General features: G+C 42.7%; 8 protein-coding genes across 12 annotated transcripts; 4 read left to right on the top strand and 4 right to left on the bottom strand.

Annotated features, from left to right (window-relative positions):
• Positions 1-1,682: 1,682 nt before the first annotated feature.
• RB195_003634 (uncharacterized protein) lies at positions 1,683-11,579 on the bottom strand (the record flags this gene model as incomplete). Its single annotated transcript, XM_013439929.2, has 5 exons — positions 1,683-1,691; positions 1,749-1,841; positions 1,902-1,951; positions 6,881-6,899; positions 11,451-11,579. The coding sequence occupies 5 exons, from the start codon at positions 11,577-11,579 to the stop codon at positions 1,683-1,685; spliced, it is 300 nt and encodes a 99-aa protein (XP_013295383.2).
• Positions 11,580-12,454: 875 nt separating this feature from the next.
• Positions 12,455-12,682, bottom strand: RB195_003633 (uncharacterized protein; the record flags this gene model as incomplete). Its single annotated transcript, XM_013439930.2, has 1 exon — positions 12,455-12,682. The coding sequence occupies one exon, from the start codon at positions 12,680-12,682 to the stop codon at positions 12,455-12,457; it is 228 nt and encodes a 75-aa protein (XP_013295384.2).
• Positions 12,683-15,175: 2,493 nt separating this feature from the next.
• On the bottom strand, positions 15,176-16,614 carry RB195_003632 (uncharacterized protein; the record flags this gene model as incomplete). Of its 2 annotated transcripts, XM_064201369.1 has the most annotated exons (2): positions 15,176-15,463; positions 16,585-16,614. In XM_064201369.1, the coding sequence occupies 2 exons, from the start codon at positions 16,612-16,614 to the stop codon at positions 15,176-15,178; spliced, it is 318 nt and encodes a 105-aa protein (XP_064057250.1). The 2 variants fall into 2 exon arrangements, with proteins under 2 accessions (XP_064057250.1, XP_064057251.1); XM_064201370.1 differs by lacking the exon at positions 16,585-16,614 and having other exon boundaries at positions 15,176-15,379.
• Positions 16,615-16,752: 138 nt separating this feature from the next.
• RB195_003631 (uncharacterized protein) lies at positions 16,753-17,235 on the top strand (the record flags this gene model as incomplete). Its single annotated transcript, XM_064201368.1, has 1 exon — positions 16,753-17,235. One exon carries the CDS (start codon positions 16,753-16,755, stop codon positions 17,233-17,235), a length of 483 nt encoding a protein of 160 aa, XP_064057249.1.
• Positions 17,236-17,271: 36 nt separating this feature from the next.
• On the top strand, positions 17,272-18,204 carry RB195_003630 (uncharacterized protein; the record flags this gene model as incomplete). Its single annotated transcript, XM_064201367.1, has 1 exon — positions 17,272-18,204. One exon carries the CDS (start codon positions 17,272-17,274, stop codon positions 18,202-18,204), a length of 933 nt encoding a protein of 310 aa, XP_064057248.1.
• A 70-nt stretch (positions 18,205-18,274) lies between these two features.
• Positions 18,275-18,520, top strand: RB195_003629 (uncharacterized protein; the record flags this gene model as incomplete). The annotated part of the gene is made up of 1 exon (XM_064201366.1): positions 18,275-18,520. The coding sequence occupies one exon, from the start codon at positions 18,275-18,277 to the stop codon at positions 18,518-18,520; it is 246 nt and encodes an 81-aa protein (XP_064057247.1).
• Positions 18,521-19,038: 518 nt separating this feature from the next.
• Positions 19,039-19,368, top strand: RB195_003628 (uncharacterized protein; the record flags this gene model as incomplete). The annotated part of the gene is made up of 1 exon (XM_064201365.1): positions 19,039-19,368. The coding sequence occupies one exon, from the start codon at positions 19,039-19,041 to the stop codon at positions 19,366-19,368; it is 330 nt and encodes a 109-aa protein (XP_064057246.1).
• A 165-nt stretch (positions 19,369-19,533) lies between these two features.
• Positions 19,534-24,553, bottom strand: RB195_003627 (uncharacterized protein; the record flags this gene model as incomplete). 4 transcript variants are annotated; one of them, XM_064201362.1, is made up of 7 exons in its annotated part: positions 19,534-19,692; positions 20,151-20,232; positions 20,307-20,459; positions 21,352-21,446; positions 22,117-22,189; positions 22,246-22,380; positions 22,501-22,748. In XM_064201362.1, 7 exons carry the CDS (start codon positions 22,746-22,748, stop codon positions 19,534-19,536), a joined length of 945 nt encoding a protein of 314 aa, XP_064057245.1. The 4 variants fall into 4 exon arrangements, with proteins under 4 accessions (XP_064057245.1, XP_064057242.1, XP_064057243.1 ...); XM_064201364.1 differs by lacking the exon at positions 19,534-19,692 and adding an exon at positions 23,185-24,553 and having other exon boundaries at positions 20,112-20,232; positions 22,501-23,071; XM_064201363.1 differs by lacking the exon at positions 19,534-19,692 and adding an exon at positions 23,185-24,553 and having other exon boundaries at positions 20,203-20,232; positions 20,369-20,459; positions 22,501-23,071.
• Positions 24,554-24,577: the final 24 nt, after the last annotated feature.

Genomic DNA, 24,577 nt, shown 5'->3' with positions numbered 1-24,577 from the left:
TTCATCTGTGGACAAGAAAAATTCTTGGTGGAACACTAAACAAACAAGAAAAGAAATCGCTTGATTATTGTGTGAAAATTCGAAAAACCAATGAGAATGTTGCTGTTAGCTGGAATTAGTGATGCACGTAATGTTCACAATTCTTTTCTGTTTTAAGTGCGCAGAAGGAGAGGCTCTGATTTTAGAGGGAATGTTAACGTACATTTTTGATTTTCTACAAATATTTTCTCTAATATTTTCTGTTCTCAGATAAAAATTAAAAATCAAATAAAAAAATGAAACAGAAAATTTGCAATTAGTCGTTCTTAAATGAGAGAGATATTCATTTTTCTGCTCTGTAGAATCGTCAATTTTCATTCCTAGAAGACTGACATATAAGCCATTTACATTCACACATACATATTCCATTGATAAAACGTATGGAATGTAGTAAACGTAAATTGTGTCCATGTAGGGCAATATTTAGTCCCAGAAGACTGTGAAATTAACGACTTTTCTCTAACTTTTCTAATTTAAATCTTTCGATACAATTAATATTATTACAACACGTCCCCAGTTGAGAAATTACTCTCAGTTGATTTGTAGAACAGTAATGTGATTTATTTCCTTAAATAAATAGGGCTGATATTTCTTCCATGTGAAAACTCATGGAACATCAGTATGGTGCTCCCTCCTCATTGTGAAATTCAATTTTTTTTAAATTTCTACTTAACCAAAGAAAACTCAGTATCTTTTAACTTCTGACAGGATGAATCAAAGCATTAAAATGCGCATTTTTTTTCCTTATGGAAGTTGTTGCTGAGACAGAACTCATCTTTTTATGCTGTTGTTAATTGCATTAGGCAAAATTCACCTTAAATAGCATAGCAAGCGTAAGAATTTCGTCGCGAACATCATCGTCCACATCTTTGTCTTCGTACAACTGACCAAACTGGAAAGACCAATTTAATTCAACAACAATGACTATGAACGGATCATTACTTCGATATGAATCTTAGAGGCTAGTCAAAGTTTTACAACTGATAATAGGGTTTTTTTCCCGTATATTATCGAAACGCTCGCTTTTAGGAAGTTTTTGGTGGAACAAGAGCCGAGCTGCGAAATCTGGATGATTAACTGACTGACTGGATTTGAGGGAATTGTTTGTTTTTATTAAACACGTTATTTCCTTGAATGCATAGTTTTTAATAGGAAAATTAAAAGGAAAATTCTTTAAGGGAAGTAGAACTCACAAAACGTAACATGACTTCTTCTTGTTCTTTTTTGTCAAGCAAAATGAAATCGGGACCGTACATTTTTTCACCTTTTTCGATCACTTCTCTTGTATGGAATTGACGCAGACTTGTGCAAGTGTGCTAACAAAATCCCTTCATTAATATTTATACAGGAATTTCCTTGGAGAATTATTTGCAGTTCTTTTTTCTCGAAGTTTACAGGTTCCCAATTTTAGACGGCGTCGGATGTGTATAACCTCAAGAGCGAATTGATCGAGGTAGCGCAAATGGGAGCGTAAATGCGAGTGAAACACGGAAGTGTCCTGTGCGGCAGCAGAATCGCATGTATCACAGTAAATTGGTTGAACACACTGAGTGAAGACTATAGACGGGTACATTGTTGCCAGTGTTCTCCTTCTCCGAAGTGGTCCAATCAAAGTACTCGACAGCTTTCGGCAGATTTTTCAATCAAAGTTTCTAAAAAAAATATTCCCGGATTGAAAATCACTAGAGAAGTAGGCTAAATCCAAATACCGTAATCTGTTCACTTTCGCGGGTAGACATTTCTTCGACCTTTTTAATGCGTTCGTCGTGGGACAGAGTTCCATTACGAATCACATTAATGATCTGATCGGTATGATCAATTTTAAAGCAATATTACAATAGCTTCTGGTCCTATGTCTGTACCTTTTCGCGATCGATGCAGTCACGATTCGAGAGGTGAACGAGACCATTCTCTGAAATTAAGAAAAATGGTGATTTTCCCTTTACATAACTGATAATATTAGTTATTGTACATTTATTTCTTATTTTTGCAAAATTCCACATATGCGACGTCACGAGGACTTAACTTGTTACAATTGTTAGATGTGAAAGACACGTTGGTACTTTTATTCAATCTTCCCAGCGCTGTTTTATCCCATTTTTCCATGATATATAGATGAAAAATCTACCCTTTGGATCCGTCATAAAGTAGAAGCTGAGAACACATAAAGGACAGAGTAATCTTAGGATTTCTAATTTTTAAATAAATGATCTGAAATTGAATAAATTACAGACTAAGGGTTCAAGAAGATGAATGGAGCGGAGTATTTAATTCCGAGTCTATTACATTCACTTTTTTAATGGGAAATAATGGATTAAGTGCAGGGATTTCAGTATATAAGATGTCCCCAAGTTTATAGGGCGGGTGTGATGCAGTCGGTAAGAGGTCTGTTGTAACCACACGCTCGTTGGTTCGGAAGCGTCCTAGTGCAAACCAAGCCGATCGTCCCGCCGGAGGTGATAAATTGGTAACAGACTTGTCTGGGAGGATAGAAACACTGACTTGGTCAACGGCTGCCCCTCCCCCCAAGTCATTGCATAGGTCAAGACGATCTACAAAATCTCAACGATTACGACTTGCAGTGAAACGCGTTGGCGCATCCCAAGTGGATTGATGTAACAGTGACTTTATCTTTTACTTAAGTTTTCAACGAAGAATTACATGCATAGTAGCTAGTTTTAGTAAATTTAACCTCGAAAAATTTCAACTATTTGAAAATGCTTAAAACAACGTGAAACCAGACATAGGATATATATATATATATATATATATAATATAGGATTTATATATTCATGCATTCACGGTACAGTCAATACAAACATTACAGTAAAGTAACTCTTTCTTTTGAACAAGCCTATACGAAAAAATGTCAGCCTCATGAATTATATTAGGGTGCCGGATGAAGTGGTGGAAGCAAGTCATGTAGCTGAACCAGGTTGGAATAACCTGCGTTATTCCAACCTGGTTCGACTGTGCGCAGCTGGAGATCGTACGATCAACGTGACAAAAATTTAGCTTAGGACATTAGCTGTTATTTTTCATATTAATTTTCATTTGGGATTTAGAACGTAGGAAATTAGAACAGAACAGAATATTTGAACTTTTCCAGTCTGGGAAAAAAAGTTTGCGATGCACCGTTCCAGAGCCAATCATGATTGAGGAATTATCGACGTTATCGGCTTACATGGCAGTGGTCATCCTTATCTCATTTTCTTCATCATTTATTCTCTCCAGCTTTAAGCTTCACCTCTTTAGGAGAAACCGAGAAGTTCTCTTTAAAGCAAAAATCGACATGGAAGGTCCGAAAGATGAAGGCTGAATTCCGCCAACGTGTATCTACTCCTGTTATGGTGCGGACTAGAAAGAAACTCTGCGATGCAAATTTCTTCACAAGGGGCATCTAGGAAGCTACCAGAAGACCGCTCCCGATTTCAACGCCGCGGAAAAATTTTGATTTTGAATCTGAGGAAAAATACACATATAACTCTGCATAGCACTGGCGATTACAGCCAGAAAAAGCGTCTGAGAAGGAAGATCCTTCGTACGCTGCGACAACGAATGGATGTCATCAACAGATGAGTTTGAAAAGGCGTGGGAGAACAAAAACTAACGAAAAGCCTAAGCTTTGAAAAATGATCATCAACCTTCAACACTGTCAATGGAGTGAAGATGTGGCAATCCTTCCAATTTAGAGGGATCTCTTCAAGGCCTTGCTGCATGGGCAAACCCCGTCATCTCCTGAATTCGACCACATTCATAGACCTACATATGCGGTCAGCAAAGGAGCATCGACCAAGTAGGGGATTCTGGTTTGTATCTAAAAGATGCGAACTGGAAAATCTAGCCGAACAACGGAATTAGAGCAGAAATGCTGAAATATATTCCTCCGTCTGTAATCCGTGAGATGACAAAGATCATCTATTCAATCAGATGGACGAAAGGATACCTGAATCGTGGAGGCACGCTATAAGAACCCTCTCCACAAGAAGATATCCGTCACGAACCCTAGGATTTATCAAGGAGTCGCCGTTGCGCGTTATGTGGGAGGTTTCGGAGCGGATTATCCTAGACCGACTTACTAAGAATCGCGAAGGAACAACGCGCGACGAACAAGCTGGCTTTCGTCGTGGTCGATCTACGATTGACCAGGTGTTCTTCGTCAGGAGAGTGATCGAAATTTGACAGCGGTATCCGAAGGCCATTCTGGACGTTGAAGCCGGTTTCGACTCTCCTCATCGAGGCCTTCTTCTCAACGCGCTCCGCGTCGACGGAGTACCAGGAATGTTTGTTCGCTTGCTTGATGACAAGAATCAGCGAACAACTGCTGCAGTTCGAACACCAGCGGGATATACAATACCATCCGAGGTGATAATTGGAGTAAATTATCCGTCACAGATCCTAGAAACTAACGAGCAGTCTCTTTGCTGCGTGTTATGCAAAAGGTTTTTTGAGCGGATTACAACGGACCAACTTATCAAACATCGTAAAGGAATAATGCGCGACTAGCTAGCTGGCTTTCTTCCTAGCCGATCTACGAGTGACCAGGGGTTCAAGGAACAGTGGCAGGACCTTTCCTTTTCAACTTCGATCTGCTATTGATGAGATCATGCGAAGAACAGTCGATCAGTGTCCAGCCGACATCGTCTTAGCATTATCAAGATACTTGTTTCATACGCCGACAGTGATGTCATATTTGCGGAAAGCAGAACGGAAACTCAACATGTTGTGATCTTTGTGTCGAAGCCAGCCGCACCATACTACATACGCACCGAACTCCTGGAAGAGTTCTGTTAAATGTGTTGCATGCTGAAGAGCAACTGCAGCTACGATGAAGATATTCAGCAAAGATGCGCTAAGGCCATTTCTGCATTTAACTCCTTAACGAAATACCCGTGGTGGACACTAATAAAGTCAGGCTGCGTGTCTACCTATCCCATCATGATTTACATATCGGAGACTTGGACTGCACCGTCTACGGTGATGAAATGCCGTAACTACATGAAAATAAAGCTACTTAGACGGCAGCTAGGCTACTTTTGGCCTATGATATGCCAGAGTGAAAATCTTTAAGCTCAAATAGATGTGGTGTAGCGGTGAATGACACGAGAAATATATCAAGATCCTGCACGAGCACTGAAAGTGGCTACAGAAACTAGTCTCATTTTCTTTGGTCATATTTTAAAGAGACCAGCAGATCGTTTTGTTCAGCGAGACTTGAGGAGTTTGTCGAGCTCAAGTTGAATGAGGTCACCTGATCGAAAACGAAAGTTCTAAATTGAGGTGGTGAAAAAGGACCTGAGGACACTTGGCGTAGATGGGCACTTCAAGAGAGACGTAAGGTTTCGTCGGATATGGAACAGAGACGAATGGATTGATTCTGTGCAAGATTTCGCTAAAGATCGAGACATCAGACCGCCGATCAAAAAAGTCAAAGCCAAACAACTATTCAATCATTAATACAAAACTTTCTACTCATAGCTTAACGTTTTTTGTTCTACCCTTTAAGAAACTGTGGATAGAGGTGTAGTTAGCAGCCAACGTTCAGAGTGAATAAGAACACTTTTCTTCAAATTTTTTTTTTACTTAAGTGAGGATTGAAAAAAGAAGACCATTCAGCGAATGAGCTTCGCATCTATCTGATATAATGGGAAGACCATTCTGGTTCAGCACAACGGAATTGGTTGGTTCGTGCACGATTATATCTGTAGTCACTTCTCCATCTCATGTGAGGTTCTTTTCCCGAGGAAAGCCCACATAAACGGCAGATCGGCAGATTGATTTTGAGGTTTTACGACACTGCAACTTTTCGAACTATATTGAATAATATTTGGTATTCTCCGTCCTAAAAGTCACAGAAGCTTCAGATAAGTATCATTCACTAGTTTTGATGCCACTGTGCCTGCACTTGCGGTTGAACCATTTGGGAGACGCAGAAGGTACGCGGCTGTCATCAACTCATAGCACCTAACTTTCGTCTTTCTTGGCGACATCCTGCAGAAATTCCAATCGGGAACTCCGCAAGAAGAAGCAAAGACCGACAAGCGCTCACCTGACATAAACGATTGGTCCCTAACTGCATATGGAGTATCCATCACGGACGAATGGATAGGGAAGAGGTGGAATTCACAGAGAATATGAGAGTGAACGCGCTCTATCACTCCCATAAATCCAGAAAAATGGCGTGTGAAACAATCCTACATGCTACTGTGTCCGCTGCTATACAAATATACAATCACTTGTGGTAGGACGATGACAATCAATATGCAAAATATTGGAAATATGGAGCTTGTCTACGTGGCAATCAAAATGCAAAATATTGGAAATATGGACCTTGTCTACAGGTACAAGTACAAGTATCCAGTCACCCTATAGATAGGGTTAAATGCGTTAAATATGTGCGCAGAAAAATCTACAAATCATTCTTAAAATGGCAATGAATCTGGAGCAATTAGGGTCCCTACAATAAAATGCCGCAAGTGATTTATTGCAGTGGAGAAGCTGGGAATTAGGCTGTTTTATTTCGAAACAACGACAATGTCACGAAGTTTCGACATAGACGTTGTCGGTTCTATGACCAAGTTCCTGTTTACGACCTCATTCTAGTAACCAAATCCTGAGACTATTTTCTTCTAACTGAACTGACAAAACTTCAACTGAAAAAGTTGAACTGAATTTGCATTCAGAACAAATGAAAACGGACAAATGCCTTTTCGTTGTTAAAAAATGAAAGGAAATATCCCTGAAGCACCAGAGTACAATATCGGTTTCGACATGAATGAAAGACGCAAGGAATTAGATGAGTTCAGTCAAACCAAGTATTTGTTACAATAAGCAGGCTTACCAGCATTAATTGCGCAGTGCTATGCGCTCTTCGAAAACATGCAGAAATCACTTGATTTATGTAATCGAGACGTGTTTTCAGTCTAAAAGAAAAAACAAATAAAATTGTTATTCTGGCTTTTTTCTTCGTGTATGATCGTAGAAAAAATGTTCGAACCTTTCGCAAATCAGTTCCCAGTGTTCAACGCGAAAGGAGAACAGGAAGTATTTTGCCAGTGGTTCTAGGGATGTAGCAAGAAAGGTCCAGACAATACTTTTCTGGCGGTATCTTACATACATCTCCATCAACCTCTAACCTCTAACCGTTTTAAGAGCATCCTAAATATATAATACTTAGTGAACTATTACATATTTAGGATACTCTTAAAACGATATCATAGTAATATATAATACTTGAACACATGGAAAAGAACATGTGCTGAAACTTAGCAACGCCGAAGTCTGCAGCTAGTGTCCAAGTTGTTGTATTCTGGAACTGCTTTGAGATACTGCGCAACATCTTTAATGTTGGTGCACTAATATGGTGTGAGTGGCAAGTTGGCAAAAGGAACGTCTTCTCGTCGAAGCAGCAGAAACAATCGTTGACGTGGTTGGCGTGTGTAGTGGCCCATCGCCTAATGTCTCGTTGATTTTGGCAGCCGACTGACGCGCGTTTTTTCTACCAGTAGAGGAAGATCACTCGAAGATGAAGTAGTTCCGTTTGCATACTATTCCGTACTATTGTGGCAGAATTGACGCGCAGCGCTCCTGTATACATTTAGCCAGGAAGGTTTTAAGATCACCCCTGGATTCTGTTTGAGCTATAAAAAAAGCATGCTCTAGCTCTGAAACATTTTTCTAAAGTAAGCGTATAAAAGTAATTAATCAACCTGATAGCATAACTAACTAATAACATAACTCACGCATAAAAGTACTTAAGGATGCTGAAGAAAGAATTCAATGTTGGATTCTCTCCAGTGATATAAAAGGTTCAAGACCTAGTTTACAAGTAACACGACAAAAACGCGAAACACCCACTTAAATGCAGGAACCAGATGTCCCAACAGCAGCAGATACATCAGCATACCCATACAATCATGATCATAATATATAATAAGTCTAGTCTAATAAGTCTAGCTTAGTCTGTGTGTATGTGTGTGTGCGTGTTTGTCTGTGTCACGAAAATACTCCATGATGGTGCAAAACTCTGCACCGGTGATGTGCCTAACCATAGCCACACAACTGGTAGTCGAGCATTCTAACCACTGGACCACTCCCCAAAGTGATGCGAGTATGTTGGCCTTGATAAGGCCAGTTTGCTTCTGTCATATGTTAGTGAGGGTAAATTAACTTTTATGTGAATGCCTTCTTCCAAATCTGTGAACTATCATGCTATATAATGACGGGCTTATTCTGTCACGTGTGTGCGTCTGTTTATGTTTGTGTCTCAGTCAAGAAATTCCGAATAGAGAGGAAGTCAGACACCTTGGCGTCGGTTTGATGCGCTGGAACCCCAACGCGGTAAAATTGGATGAGACGGGTAGTGCTTCGTACGATCCGTGCTTCAGAGCCAGATAAAAATGTAAAACTGTAACAGTAAACTAGGATGGGACAGGTCTCATAGAGTCGGAATGGTGCGCCGGTATCAGGAAGCTATAGAGCGGGGAGAAATGGCTCCCACTGCCGCGGATTGGTGCGCGGTAACCCCAACGCGGTAGAATGGGTTTCTATGGTTCCTTCGCATATCTATTTCCCAGCATGTCTCCTTAATGCTGCTAACATCCTTTCTTGAAAAAGAAGAAACACACGTGCGAGCGACTGGTTAAATACAATACATAGTAGCCAACAGCTTACGCGATTTGACGTAAAACGATATTTTTGTCACATGATAGTGATATTCAGGTCATTTCATGTTAGCACGTCGTTTCTTGCTAATAGTTGAGATCGAAGGAAACTCATAATTCGTACCAAATTGTGGAGGTTTGAGAGGAACATAGATGTAAAATCAACCTTAGTTTCTTCAAATTTAGAACTGAGCGTTTAAGAAATAACCATAAAATATTTCACCTATGCTTAAATTTTCGGGATGTTTGATTGTACTCGACTCCACATCTAGCTGATTACACTCTCCTAATCAGGCTTATTTCTGCACAATCCTAAAAAATGATGTGCGGAAGAAAGAATAGATGGTGCTGAATAGAGTTAAAAACCGCTATTACTTGTGATTCATTTTATTAAACAAGCTGAACATGTTTTCCGCAGATACAGCTTAAGGAAATCACGACTTAAAAGGAGCAGGATGAGAATTGTGGACATTTCAAGGAGCCTAAACACCATCGCATTCTCGTTTCCAGTCTTTGACGCATTTGTATGTCTAACTCTTCGAAGTTGGTAGAAGAATTTGCAGGATAAAATGAAGGTTTTAAAAAATTTAACAGTGGGAAATTGTCGCTGCACTCTTGCGCGTGTGCTAGCGAGAATTACCGGTGGTAACTCATTGTAGTTTTCCGCAGCAAATTCACGGATACCCAAGAACAAATTGTGAGGATTATTAATGCTGGTGCTGAATAGAGTTAAAAACAGAAAAATTGCTGCGAATGTTCAACATTCAACTGGCGCCAATCAAGGATCTCCGTTCGAAACCTGACAAACGAGCAGTCCGACGCTAAGTGATGTATCATCTGCGCTCTCATAATATACACATGTGGACCGTTTCCATTCGACATAGATATTTTCCCCCAATAACTATGAAGAAAGAGGCCTCTAGAGAGTGGAAGAATGAACTGCAATAACTTTGAGGAATCCAAAGATTGCCTTATTGTGTCCTCAGCCTTGAACCACCATAAATATGCCTCATGGAATACTACACACTTTGCCCAGAATCCACAACTCGGAGCCACATATACGTTTAAAGCCGCTATTACTTGTGATTCATTTTATTAAACAAGCTGAACATGTTTTCCGCAGATACAGCTTAAGGAAATCACGACTTAAAAGGAGCAGAATGAGAAAATCCACTCAACTACTAACGTCCCAACAACACACTAAAGAGGCAGCCTGCGAACCTATTTCACCTGAATCTAAAAAAGGCCTTGCACTTTGAAGTGACAACAGAACTAGCTTACCGCAAAGTACTTTGCACTTACGCAGCTTACGTGGTTCCAAATTTGTAGGGACACGGAAGTTTTTTTTTTAATTGAGCAGTTACACTTGTCTCTGATGTGACTGCTTCGTTGGATCCAACAACTGTTCCAAATCTCTCGTCGGTTATCGAATTATGGATAACAGTTTTGGAGGATTCAGCTTTTCCTCCATTGTTCAGGCCAAGATTTCGTCAGTACGAGTATAGTGTTGCATTGTTTGAAATTTACTAAAATACTAAAGGACCTGTGTTTGAGGCTACTTACATGTGGTTCGTAACTGCCCTAATTTTAGTAGATCTTCTTGAAAGCACATGAAAACGAACTTCTGCTACAACATATGCAAGAAGGCGGAAAAGTACAAGAATGGCAGAAAAGACAGTGATATTGATAATGATACTAAGAGATAGACACTGAAGGCTTCTTTTTTGTTTGTTTTGACCTGGTTGCGTCTTGGAATAAAACGCTCTCCTAGTACTCAAAAATTAGAGAGTAGAATACTTGCAAAAGCGCGCCACATTTTCTTTTGATAGAGACCACTATTCCGAAGGAGCAGAGAAAATCAAACGCAAGAGGAGAGTTTCAGAGAGTCATACTGATACTTATATTACAAATGAAAATTGGAACTGCTTTTGCTATCTTCTGTCGCTATCGCTTCTGTTGCTACCGTCCACTGGTATTGTGCAAAATGGAATAAACTAAACTCGAGTACGTGTGTAATCTGCTAAACTCGATTCCGTATATTGCATTTTTCACAGATGATCATACGAAACAGCCAGCGATTCAATCATTCAAAATTTACTCCTGGCTAAACGTCCGATTACAGAAGAAGTTGGAAAATTAAAATTCGTTCTTATCTCGAGATACCCTGCCTGAGGAAGTACCTCCGCTGCACGTGAGAACGGTACCATGACACGTCAACGCCACGCATTCATTAGTTGATAATACGTTGTAGAAGGGTTTAAACTGTTCAGAAAAAATAACGCCATGTTGTTCACAATACTCTATGTCTTATTTATCTGAGAATGGTATCTAACTTATATACAAATGCCTCTCTTATGCATAAAGATGAACTAAAAAATGTCAGTATCAGCTAGTGTTCACTCGAGGACACTCGTTTATTTTCTCTTCATTTGTGTCATGTGTACTCCCGTTGTTCATCGATTTGCTAGAGAGGTAATAATTAATACTACCATTTGTCCAGATCGCGCGCAGGGGTTGCTCAGTCGCTTTTCTTCTCGTGGAAAACTCAAAAAGCATCTTTTTGTGGAGAATTTCTCCACTCGCGGCTCTGGTCCAATGATTGTCGTTGAAACGCACCACGTGTTCGGCACATTTCACTTTACACTGCTTGGCATATACGGCCAAGTCTCTAATCTTCGATCAGTGACGTAGGAGTGAACTTGGAATCCCTTCTTCGACTTGCCCAGAGCGGGATACTCCTTGCATCACCCGTTCAATTGCACGTTCAATGACGCTCAATACGTTTTCTTCTTGCTTGCGAAGTGCCCAGTTTTCTAAAGCATAAGTTAAAGCAGGAAGCACGGTGGTATCGAAGAGGTGAGCATAGCCAGTAATCATAGCTAGCCATGGTTACTTTACCACTCTCAAAGTACTTTCATGTAGTGAGTAGGGACACCCTAGCACTTCATCTAGCACTCATTCAACCCTGTTAAGGATCACTTTTGTAAAGAGATTGTAGACGACGGACACCAAGCTCATTGGGAATACCGATGTTATGTGGATCTCCATTATTATGCAGCAATACGATATTGCTGGTTTTCCACTGTTCAGGAACCTTACATTCTGACAGGTAACGTGTGAAAAGTCTCGCTAAGGTGTTGGAGCTGGCGAATCAGACTTTCAGATCTCATTCTGTCCGGACCGAGTACTGCACGATTTCTTACTGACATTACTGCGTGTCGCACTTCGGATAGAACAGCTTCTGAGATGAAGTGCTGATCTCTTCTCAGATGGTGAGAAGCAAGGTGGAAATGACTGAGTAGAAGTCGTAGATGATCGAGATGATAGATGTCTTCTATCCCCTTTCTCGATGCTCTAGTTGTTCCATCGGGAATGGGAAGAGCAGTGATTTTTGTTTTATGATTGGGAAAGTTCCGACAGGCGAGCGTAGCGCATTCGGTTAGAGGTACGTTGTAGCCATGCGATCTAGGGTTCGAAACCGCTCTAGTGGAAACCACCGATAAATTGGCACGAGTCTTGTGTGAGAGGAGAAAACACTGACTTGATTATCGGCTGGTCCCCGTAAGTCATTGTATACACCAATACGTGCTCCGAAACCTGAACGAAGACCAATAAAATGCGTTGGCGCATCCCAAGTGGATTGATACATCAGGGACTTTATCCTTTTAAAGTTCCGACGGGCGTAACGAAATTCTTTTTCGCCTCTGCGGCTTTAGCCAAAACTTCTGTTCTTCTCTTTTATCTGTCTTCGTTCATCGCCTTTCAAGCCTTGCAAGCTTGGGCGTGAGTTCTTGATGGCTTGCGGCTCGTGTTGCTTCACGCTGCTCCATAAGCTCAAGAGTTTCCTTGTCGGCTTTAGAATTCATGAAAGTCATGAAATGAAGTCCTGAAGTCAAGTAGTCACGAATGTGTTCAACATGACTCGTGAAGTCGTGAAAGTGTTGAAGGAGCCGGTCGTATTCCTCGTCAAAGTTGTCCATTGCGGAATCTTCACAAGTGCCGGCTAGTGTAACAAAAAAAATCTCAGTTAATGATAGTTCGCTCTCTAAACTTCGCGGCTTCTTCTACTCTCTGTGTGAAGGAAGGATGAGGCGATGGTCCGATCCGGTATAGAATGTTGCAACAACAGAGACATCGGTCAGCCAAAACCTTGTCCTGACGATGATGTGGTCAATTTCATTACGGTACACTCCACTGCAATCCACGTCCACAGCGACTCTCTCGACGTCCAGCGTGAAGAGGAGGGCTCCCGATGTGAAGTTCATTAGGCGTTTTTCTGGGAACAATTTTGGCGTTGAAGTCATCAGCATTGACCTTGTAGGAGGTAGAATCTTCTTTGTAGAATTTCTTCAGTTCTATATAGAAAGCTTCAATTTATTTTTCTCTTGTAGGTTGATAACCGTAGGCGACGAAGATAGTGAAAATGGAACAAAGATAGTGCCAACTCTACCAACTCCTCTCTTGTCACATTTTCCAGCATTTTCCAGAACAGCTCTTTTCCAGTTAAAAAAATGGCGTTCAGTAACTCTTTTCTGTTACTGTGACACACGAAAAATTTTAAAACCCATAATCAGGTGGCGAACCTTTAGTCCCATGAGTTTTTGGGAGAACGTTGCGTTCTGCTGAAGCTGACAGGTGGAGCTTATTTGTTGGAGGCGACTCCAAACCGCCTCCCTTGCACCTCCTGTCACTTTATTGCAAGCTTTCGGCAGGACTGAGGTGCGGGATGCAACGGTATCATGAAGCGATCCTAGCATAGCAGAAAAAGGGGGTCCATGCCCTGAATCCAACTGCGCCTCAGGGCACACACAAGGTCGGTTTTGTTCCGCGAATAGCCCACACCATCCACGTGAGAACGCGCCTTCTCGCGACTAATTGGCTGTGATCCCTCTAATAAAGGAGATCCGTTGCTATTTTTGTTCAGTAAAATTTTACCAGGTCCAAAAGGTCAGGTTTAGAACTGCAACGATTCTACTTTTATAGGTCAAACAGTGAAAAAATGTACTAACGTATCTAAAGGTCCAAAGAGTTGAAGAGTTCGTTGGTTACTTTCCTGTTCATTGCGGTATATATTTTCCTCGATGTGAAATTTGAACGAAGTAAGGTAAGCGGTATAAGAGCCCAGTACTGTTTGTGAAGTAAATCAATGAGGAGGACAAAAGATAGCGTAAATGTGTAATGTAAAGAATGTGTGCTAGTCTGAACGTCCGGCTAAAGCCGAACTTAAGACTTTCTGTGGTGTTTGATTCGCTCGCCTTCACTGATCAACGAAAATTAATACTAGTGCCGTTCTCTATGAAATTGGACTTGTGTATCTCCAACAATCTCTCTTCCTTTTTACATTATAACTAAAAGCGAAATATTTCATAGTCTTCTTTCTAAAAGCGTCAGCTCTACATGTGGAGAACATTCGAACCTCAGTTTCAAACACTCCTTACCAATATAGACAATACGATTACAGACAAAATCTAAAAGTATCACTAGAAAAACGGTTTCTCCTCCTGTTTTCCCCAAACAGTTACCAAAGGATGATGTTTTGGCATAAAATGACGTGAAAGACATCATCCTACTGATCAAGATAACGTTCCATGTCAGATCACATAAACATCTTGCTACTATTTAAGCAGTCGGTTGCACGCGTGTTTGCACTTTCTGTGAACGACCTGCTACCAACTTGAAACGTGAACGAAGAAGGAAATCAATCCGACAGCAGTGGACCCGTCGCAACCCCTTCCATAGGTATCTGGTGCCGGCGCACCAACTCGACGCTGTGGGAACCTGTCTCAGTCCATTTTGTAGCTATCTGAAGCTGGGGACCAATCGGACGCCGGACTTACCCGTCGCACCTCCTTTTTCGGATTTCGTGACACAGAGACAAACACCACACACACACACACACATACATACACAGATACATACATACATACATACACACACATACACACACACGGACTAAGCTCGCTATTATATATCATGATCATGATCATGAATAGAGTTTGCAACTCTTGGGAACTAATGTGCAAGCTCATATGCGAAAGTTGAAGAGGAAGTGAGAGGTTTAAATCATCTACTCCACTTTCATGGACCAAGCAATGAAAAAAAGAAACTACTAACGTATTTAACGCTTGATATCCGAAGAGTTCGTTGGTGTCGGTATGCGCAGAAGGGACTCAAGAGACGTAATATTAGTGAAGGAAGTCGCCAAAGAATCCCAACTATTATCGTATTATCATGTATTCAGTTTTAAAACTGCGCGAACTAATGCAAGCTCATGCGCGTTGTTTTAAAGAGGAGTATGTTTTATAAATATGGCAGAAAATGCCCGTTATTACCCACTACAAGCCTTTGAACTCTGCAAACTTTGCAGACACTCAGCTGTGTTATTCGGCAGACGTTCTCCTGATATCGAACAAGCAAACTTCTTTTGACGCAAGCCAATTAAAAGGACATGTTTATTATTAGTACCACTATAATTAACTTGCAAAATCGACGTTGTCATTATTGTAAGCGGTAGATTCATCATTTCTATCACCACCTTCTTTTTCCTTCTCATGATCATCATCGTCATCATCATCATGATCATCATGATCATCATAATCTTCGTCGGGTTTTAACGTGATATTCGCCTTCGTCTTGAAATAATGGATAAAATTCTTTGAATTCTTCTTCACAAACATTACTCTCGTTTCTGCCTCCTCTATCTGCTGTCTGATTATATGAAGTTCTTTGGTGCTTGCAAAAGTTTTTTGAAATGTTTTTGCCTGCAAAACATTGGTTTAATAAGTGCTGCAAGAAAGGAACTTAAAGGCTTCTTAGTTCTCTCATCGTCCCAGACTCACGGTGACTTTACGGGTTGGTTGTTTTGGAGATGTCGAAACGTTAACTATGCTAGTTCATGCAGCCGTGTATACATTATGCTCTTGTCATTGTATGTAATTTCCCTGTGTTGAGAGGTTCTTATTTACGCGCTCAATGTACGTAGCACTGTTTGTGACAGTTTCTTGACTGATTTTGATTTTCTTTGGTTTAGTTTATAAGAGGAGTCTGCGGTCCAATAAACCGTCGTCACAACTCGAGCAAGGACACAACATGTTGCATAATAACGAGTATTTTGGTGCCCCTCCTATTTCGACAGTTACCTGTCATTTCACACCCATGTGGTCACCATTAAGAATTTGTCTCCTGCATCATTCTTGCGAATTCTTTTTTTTAAGCAACTCCATCCACCAAGACTGGGAAATGCTTCCATTCAAGATGCTCCGACATTTTTCCAATCCTCATTTTCCCCTACTGAGAGAAAACGCCTTCTGGGCAGCGTGAGTAATAGTAAGCACTGTTCAAATGTGTATATGTATGTTGAGGTTAACAACAAGTTCGGGTTCTGATATCTTGCAGATGTCTGCCTTTTCTGTAAAGCCTATTGAACATTCGCAATGTAAAAATTGGACTGTACTCCAGTGCATGCTGAAAAAGCTCAGCGATAAAATCTAGGCGTCAAAGCAAGTACGGATACGGAAGCATCACAACCACTTCGTGATAATCGTAACACACGAGATCCCAACACATTTTCCTCGGATCACAGTTCCTTAGGAGATACACACTTCTACATTTAAAGACAGCGCATCACAAAATTGATAAGGTGGGGATCTCTAAGGAAATGGATAGGGGAGAAGTAGAGTTCACAGGAGCGTGGAAGCGCTCTATTCCTCTTACTAATGCAAAAAGCGAGTGAAACAATACTAAATGCACCTGCGTCCCTTGCTATGCACTTTATAAGTTGTGGTAGAACGATGGCATTTCGCGAAGCGTCAACGAATGTGCAGGTTGCGGAGCGTCTGCATTTTATTTGGAAGACAACTGTGTTGTAACAGCTTAAGGATACTTTAGCATCCGCATTATTCAGCATCAGCATTAGCCAAAGCCCATAACCTGAAAGGTCAACTGCCTGAAGGGAGCATGGAATCTTTGGCAACAACCATTCGTTTCGTCACGCTGAACTGCCGAACACAATCGAGTGAACTCCAACAAGGCTGCACTGCAGGAAACACGCATGAGAAATCGGCTCGTCATCAGCATCGAAAATTACACCATATACTGCGGCGATGCTGATGAGAACAAAGTAGGTGGCTGCGCGATAGCTGTGAGGAACTATTACAAGAACCTGGTGGAGGAATTTGGCTCAACGTCGTCTAGATGCGCCTTTTTACGACTGCGGGATCGCAGAGGGCGTAAACTCTGGATCGCAAGTGCTCACGCACCTACGGAAACCGCTGAGGACAACAGTAAGGACGCCTTCTATGATAAACTCAATGCGTTGATGTCTAAAATACCAGGCCAGCAGGTGGTCATTGTCAGAATCGACGCAAATGCGAAGATGGGACTCGAACAGCAATCCGATGTGCTAGGAAAATGGTACTATGCAGCGGAGCGCACGTCGGACAACGGTGACCGTCTGGTCGACTTGTGCGAACAGACGGGCCTCATCATCGCTTCTACGTTTAAGAGGAATCATCGACGCCATCAGCTCACGTAGCAGGGGTCAACCCTTTTAACACCTGAAGAGCAGCACATGCGGAAGATGAGGATTCCTAAGCTTCAGCTCGACTACGTCCTGGCGAAGAACATTCCTCAGTCAGATATCCGAAAATCTAGAGCTGTTTGGGACATCACGTTCGACTCTGATCACCGTCCAGTTCTTCTCGGCTTCAAGTTACGGTTCCACAAGAGAAACCGAGAAGTTTCTCTTCAACCGAAAATCGACATGGCAGGTCTGAAAGACGATGAATGCAGAACAAAATTCCGCCAACGTGTGTCTATTCCGTGTGGAGCACGGACCAGAAAGAAGCTTAGCGATGCGGATTCCTTCACAAAGTGCATCCAGGACGCTGTAAGGGAAACGCTCCCGGTTCTATTGCTGTGGAAGAAGTTTGCCTTTGCATCTGCGGAAACAAAATCCACACACAATTCTGTATGTGTTGCGCGCAACGCTGGTGACTTCAACCAGGAAAAGCGTCTTAGAAGGAAGCTGCGTCGTCAACTGCAACAAGACCGCGATAGCGAGTGGACGTCAAGAACGATGGAGTTTGAGAAGGCGTGGGAGGACAGGAACTCGCAGAAAGTTTATGCTCTCTTAAAACAGTATAGCGGCAGAATGAAAAGATGTTTCCCTATCCCCAACACTGCCAATGGGGTAGCTGTCGGTGAAGCAACCTTTCCAATTTGGAAAGAACACTTCAAGACCTTGCTGAACCAGCTAGCACCGTCAGCTCCTAAACTCGAACACGTTCATAGACCGACGTATGCGGTTAACGGGGGGCCACCGACCGAGTCGGAGGTTCTTGTCCGTATTCAAAAAATGAAGAATGGAAAATCTGGTGGAGACGACAGGATTAGCGCAGAAATGCTAAAATATCTTCTTCCGTCTGTAATCCGTGAGATGACAAAGATCATCTATTCAATCAGATGGACGAAAGGATACCTGAATCGTGGAGGCACGCTATAAGAACCCTCTCCACAAGAAGATATCCGTCACGGACCTAAGGAATTATCGAGGAATCTCTTGGCTGCGTGTTATGTACGAGGTATTGGAGCGCATTATCCTGGACCGACTCATTAAACATCGCGGAGAAACGACGCGCGACGAGCAAGCTGGCTTTCGTCCTGGCCGATCTACGATTGACCAGATGTTCATCGTCAGGAGAATGATCGAAATCTGGCAGCGGTATTCGAAGCCAGTTCAACTAGCGTTTCTGGACTTTGAAGCCGCGTTCGACTCTCCTCACCGAGGCCGTCTTCTCAACGCGCTCCGCGCCGACTGAGTACCGTTCGCTTGCTTGATGACATGAATCAACGAACAACTGCTGCAGTTCGAACAATAGCCTGATGTACAACACCGTTTGAAGTGGTAAATGGAGTAAGACGAGGGGCAGTGGCAGGACCTTTTCTGTTCAATTTCGCAATCGACGACATTATGCGAAGAACAGTCGACCAGTGTCCTACCGACATTGTCTTAGCACCATCAGGGTGCCCCTTGACTGACCTCGAGTACGCCGACGATGTTGTTATATTCGCGGAATGCAGTACGAAACTTCAACATGTTGTCAACTTTGTATCGAAGATGGCTGCAGGCTAAGGACTACGCCTACGCCCTGATAAATGCAAGCAGATGTGGATCTGTTCGAGACCACGAACGGGAATCAGGGTGGACGGACAACCGATAGAACTCGTCGATGAGTTCTGTTACCTAGGCTGTACGCTGAAAAACAATGGCAGCTACGAGAGAGATGTTCAGCAAAGATGCGCTAAAAGCCTCTTCTGCATTTAACTCCTTAACGAAATGCCTGTGGCCGACCCCATCACCAACGAAGTCAAGCTGCGAGTCTATCTATCCGCAATTCGCTCCATCATGATGTACGGATCGGAGACTTGGGCAGCACCATCAACGGTTATGGAGAGGCTTGACTGCACGGAACGAAAGCTGCGTACACGGCTACTTGGCTACTTTTGGCCTAGGGTATGTCATAATGAAGATCTTTACGCAGAAATTGATGTGGTATACCGGCGGATGACACGTGGAAGACATATATTAAAGAGACCGGCAGATCGCCTTGTTCAACGAGTTCCGAGGAGTTCGTCGGGTTCGAGCTGGAAGAAACCACCTGGCTGAAAACGGAAGTTCTGGACTGAGGTGGTGAAAGAGGATCTGAGGACACTCGGCGTGGATAAGCAGTTCAGGCGAGACGTAAGGTTTCGCAGAATATGGAATAACGACGAATGGATTGATTCTGTGCAAGCTCCCGCAGAAGATCGAGAAGGTTGGGCAGAGCTGTGTTCAAGGACGGCACACCTCGGCGAAGATGAGGGTAATCGCGTCAGGCGATGACATCAGCTCGCCGATTAAGTCAGTCAAGTGAGTCAAGATGTCTCGCTTTCTAGAGAAATGCCGAAAGTGTGGTTTCAGGTAGAATGCAACTATCCAGTCAAGGTATATCTAGAGTTAAATATGTGTGTAGGAGAATCTATAAATCATTCTTAAGATGGAAATGTATCTAAACCTGTTAGGATCCCAAAATTAAGATGCCATATATTTACTGCAGTAGAGAAGCTAGGAATTAGGCTGTTTGATTTCAAAACAACTACGATGGCACGGAGTTTCGACTTGGGCGGTCTAGGTTTTATAACCAAGTTCCTGTTTACGACCTCATTCTAGTAACCGAATCCTAAGACTATTTTCTTCTAACTGAACTGACAAAACTTCAACTGAAAAGGTTGAACTGAATTTGCATTCAGAACAAATGAGAACGGACAAATGCCTCTTCGTTGTTAAAAAAAGGAAAAGAAATATCCCTAAAGCACCAGAGTAAAATATCGGTCTCGACATGAATGAAAGACGCAAGGAATTAAATGAGTTCAGTCAAACCAAGTATTTGTTACAATAAGCAGGCTTACCAGCATTAACTGCGCAGTGCTATGCACTGTTCCAAAACATGTAGAAATCACTTCATTTATGTAATCTAGACGTGTTTTCAGCCTAGAAGAAAAAATCAATGAAAATGTTATTTTGACTTTTTTCTTCGCGTATGATCGTAGAAAAAATGTTCGAACCTTTCGTAAATTAGTTCCCAGTGTTCAACGCAAAAGGGGAACAGGAAGTAATCTGATAGTACCTGTTGTTGTGTTGCACGAAAGGCCCAAACAATATTTTCCTGGCGATCTCTTACATCTCCATTAGTATCCTCTAACCGTTTTAAGAGTATCCTAAATATATAATACTTGGTGTTGTTCTACGCATGTTGAACATATGGAAAAGAACATGTGACTCTTTTAAGAATAGGAGTTACTTCAAACTTCGATTAACGAAAAATAATAAACGGTATAAGGCAGCTGCATTAAAATTGGTAAGAGGTTCGGCTGTGCGAGTATGGTCCATTCTATCGAAACAACTATAGAGCTAACGAAGTAATTCCACACTTTATGGTCGATAAATTCGTGACACTTGCCTACTTGGCAGTGAGGACAAAAGAACCGACTTGAGCAGACGTCAACTAGCGTTTGCAGGTCATTTTATAGGCTGCAGATTCGCCCATAAACCCCATACGAATTGAATTGAAGTCAAAAGCATGGAAGAATCCCCAGACGTATTGATCAACATCGTGAAATTTATCCTTGCATTCTTCAATGGTAACTATGATGTTGCCGCTCTGAATGACCGGCTAAAGCTGGAGTTTAGACTTTCTATCGTGTTCCCTTTCCTCGCCATCACAGATCAATGAAAACTTATAGTAGTGGCATTTTCTGCAAAATCATAATGTTGCTTTTCTAACAACGCCTCCTTCTTTCCTCTTTTTATAAATTAAAGCGAAAGATCTCATAGTTTCTCTCTATTAGCGTCACTTCTACATCTAAAGAACATTCAAACTTCAATCAACAAATACCAGCGTGGAGGGTCGTTTTCAGCAAAAAAAAGCTTAAAACTTATACTGGTCGCTAAGTGCGACCAATCGCGAGAACGCTTTTGACTCCGTTAAGGAGAGAGGACACAGAAAAGACTACGCCCGCGGCCATTCTGTTCAACAAATCTCTGTGTTCAAAAGAACAAACAAGTAAACGAAAGGAAAATTAGATAACATCTCGCTATGAGAACAGTTACCGCTCCAATTTTTTAATACTTCGCACACAGGATGCTCCATCTACAAGGGCTTTCCTCTCTTCAATGTCGTCCTCAACTTTGAGTAAATTTTCTACCTAGAACATTTCCAGATTTCAATGTGTAGTATAAAGACAACTCTAAGCAGCTCGAGAGGAAATGATAGGTGTTAAAATAACTAACGCAAGGTATATCAAAATAGTGGAAGATAATCCCATGGAGGAACGCAGTACCAATAATGCAGTCAACGATCACGATTTTGACGTTTCGCAGAACACACAGCGAAAGCGTAGAAATGAAGTATAAGCTTGCGGAATCCAGCGTGTTTCTGGTAAAAAAGCAATGTGGAGCCGAAGTTATTTTACGACGATTTCAGTTACAACGCGCCACACTTGCACCCACTCCGCATCCAGATGTGAGAGGTCAAAAATCAGTAGTTTTTTTTCACCTGCGTATTCAAGTGAAACCAATGATGAGGCCGCAGAGAGGACCAGAACACGTACACGGGTTTTATTGTAATTTGTAAGAACTAACGCGGTTGCTAATGATGCAGTTTTCTTACGATGACCACCTGCGGAAAGGAAAGGAAGAGCGGAGCCACGGTGGGTTCCCCAACCTACTACCCAATCTCCAAGCTTTAGCTGTGAGCATGCACCCTATCAAAAACGTGATACACTGCCTTTAAAAAGATCAAGAGCTGACCAAGTGCTAATGATGGTAGTTATTCGGCATGACTACGTAAGTTCTGCTGCAGATCCATAGTCCTACCTTTCGAAGTGCTACTGCTCCCAACGTCCTCACTCCAGTACAATAAGTGCAGCGTCGAAGGTGTCTTTTAATCCTGAAGTCGGGTGATTTTGTGAACGTGTGGTTACTTTGTTCCACAATCGAGATCACCTGACACATTCACTGGCTTTCTCGCCCTTCTTGCATCTATTCAGAATTTCTTTCTCAAAAAGTGATCGAAACGTTTTAGTACAATTCTTTTCGCCAATCCTGCACATTGTCTCGGTCAGAGATGTCGCAACTTTGCTGAAATGTTTAGTCTTTGCTAAGTTCACTGGACATTCATCTACTTTTGTTTCTGCTCATGTAAAATTCTATTTACGAAGTCCGAATTGGGATTAGCGAGTGGGAGCTTACCTTGATTACCTTGACTCCCGTTGATCTTCGAACTGGTCGAGCGGGCGCCAGTAATTCTTCCATTTGTCCCGATCGCGTGCCAGAGTAGCCCAGTGGTTCCTCCTTTCGCGTGGGACACGAAGAGCATCATATTTTTCTTTCAAGGACTTCGTGAAGAAATCTGACCATCGGGTCGGCGGTCTTCCTGTAGTGCGCTTAATATCGCGGGGAACCCAGTCGCTCACGGCTCTGGTCCAACGGTTGTCATTAAAGCGCATCACGTGTCCGGCCCACCTTATTTTACTTTCCTTGGCAAACGCGGCGGCGTCTCTAATCTTCGATCGCTGACGTAGGAGAGGACTTCGAATCCCGTCCCTCACTTGCGTGAAACGGGATACTCCTAGCATCACTCTCTCAATTGCGCGTTCAATGATGCTCACCACGTTTTCTTCCTGCTTGCGAAATGCCCAGGTTTCCGAAGCATAGGTCAAAGCAGGAAGTACGGTGGTGTTGAAGAGGTGAGCACGGAGCCGGGTGTTCCTGGTCTTCTTCACTACATCCTCGATGCTCTTGTACGCTATCCCAAGCCGCTCGCCTCCTCCTGCCCAGCTCAGGGGTCAGGTCCTTCATCATGTTCAGTTCCCGACCCAGATAAACGTAGCTGGTGCATTCGGATATGTTCGTTCCGTTGAGCGTGAATGGGGCATCCGAGACCCATCCGCTCCGCATGAACATCGTCTTTTGTAGATTCAGCTGAAGACCGATGCATCCACAGTTTCGAAATATTGTGAATGTGGTCAATCGTGCTGAATCCTTTTCGAAACCCTGCTTGCTCGCATGGCTGTCCTTCATCCAGGACTTTTTCAATCCTATTAAGAATCACTCTTGTAAAGAGCTTGTAGATGACGGACAGTAGGCAGATTGGGCGATAGTTGCTGATGTCATGTGGATCTCCCTTTTTATACAACAACACGGTCTTGCTGGTCTTCCACTGTTTAGGAACCTTGCATTCCGACAGATAACGTGTAAAGAGCCTCGCCAGGGTGTTGATGAGTACTGGCGGAAGGCTCTTCAGGTGTTCTGGTCTTATTCTGTCGGGAACGGGTGCCGTACGATTTCTTACCGACATGATAGCATGTCGTATTTCGGACGGGAGAACCTCTGGAATGACTTGTCCATCTTCCCTCAGATAGTGAGGAGGCAAGTGGACATGGCTGTCGAAGAGATCAGAGTAGAAGTCGTAGATGATTTTCTCCATCCCCCTTCTCGATGCAATGGCTGTTCCCTTTGGGTTCCGGAGAGCAGTCATCCTCGTCTTGCGACTGGCGAAGCCTCGACGGGCATAGCAGATGCTTTTCCCCGCCTCTGCAGCTTCAGCCAGCACTTCTGCTCTTCTCTCTTTAAGGTCTTCCTTTATCGCCTCTCGGCAAAGCCTTGCGAGCTCGGACGTGAGTTCTTGGTTCCCTGCGGCTCGCGCTGCTCCACGCTGGCATATAAGCTCAAGAGTTTGAAGAGACAGGCGCCTCTTGGTGGTTTTAAAGCTCTCAGCCTTCTTCGCACAGTCGTGAAGGTGTTCAACGAGCCGGTCATATTCCTCGTCGATGTTGTCCATTGCGGAATCTTCCCAAAAGCCGGCTAACGTAGCGAAGAGATCCCAGTTGATGATAGTCCTGGGATTTCTCCCTCTGATCTTGGCGGCTTTCTCTGCTCTCCTTGTGAAGGAAAGTCTTCCTCGGAGGAGGCGATGGTCCGATCCCGTATAGAACTTTGGTACAACACCGACGTTCGTCAGGCAGAACCTTTTATTGACAATGATGTGGTCTATTTCATTACGGTACCCTCCACCGGCTGACTCCCACGTCCAACGTAGAGAGGAGGGCTTCTGGAATTGCGAGTTCCCATGGATGGTCTTAGTCGTCATAATGAACTCGGAGAGCCTCTCCCCCTGGTCATTCCACTGTAGGCCGTGGGTCCCGATGTGAAGTTCCTCCGGCGTTCTTCTTGGGCCAACTTTGGCATTGAAATCGCCAATTATGACCTTGTAGAAGGCATGATCTTCTCGGTAGAACTTCTCCAGATCCATATAGAAAGCTTCGACTTCTTCTTC

Source organism: Necator americanus, chromosome IV, assembly GCF_031761385.1.
Source record: "Necator americanus strain Aroian chromosome IV, whole genome shotgun sequence".
Lineage (NCBI taxonomy): Eukaryota > Metazoa > Nematoda > Chromadorea > Rhabditida > Ancylostomatidae > Necator > Necator americanus.
This window is presented reverse-complemented; position numbering and strand designations above follow the sequence as displayed.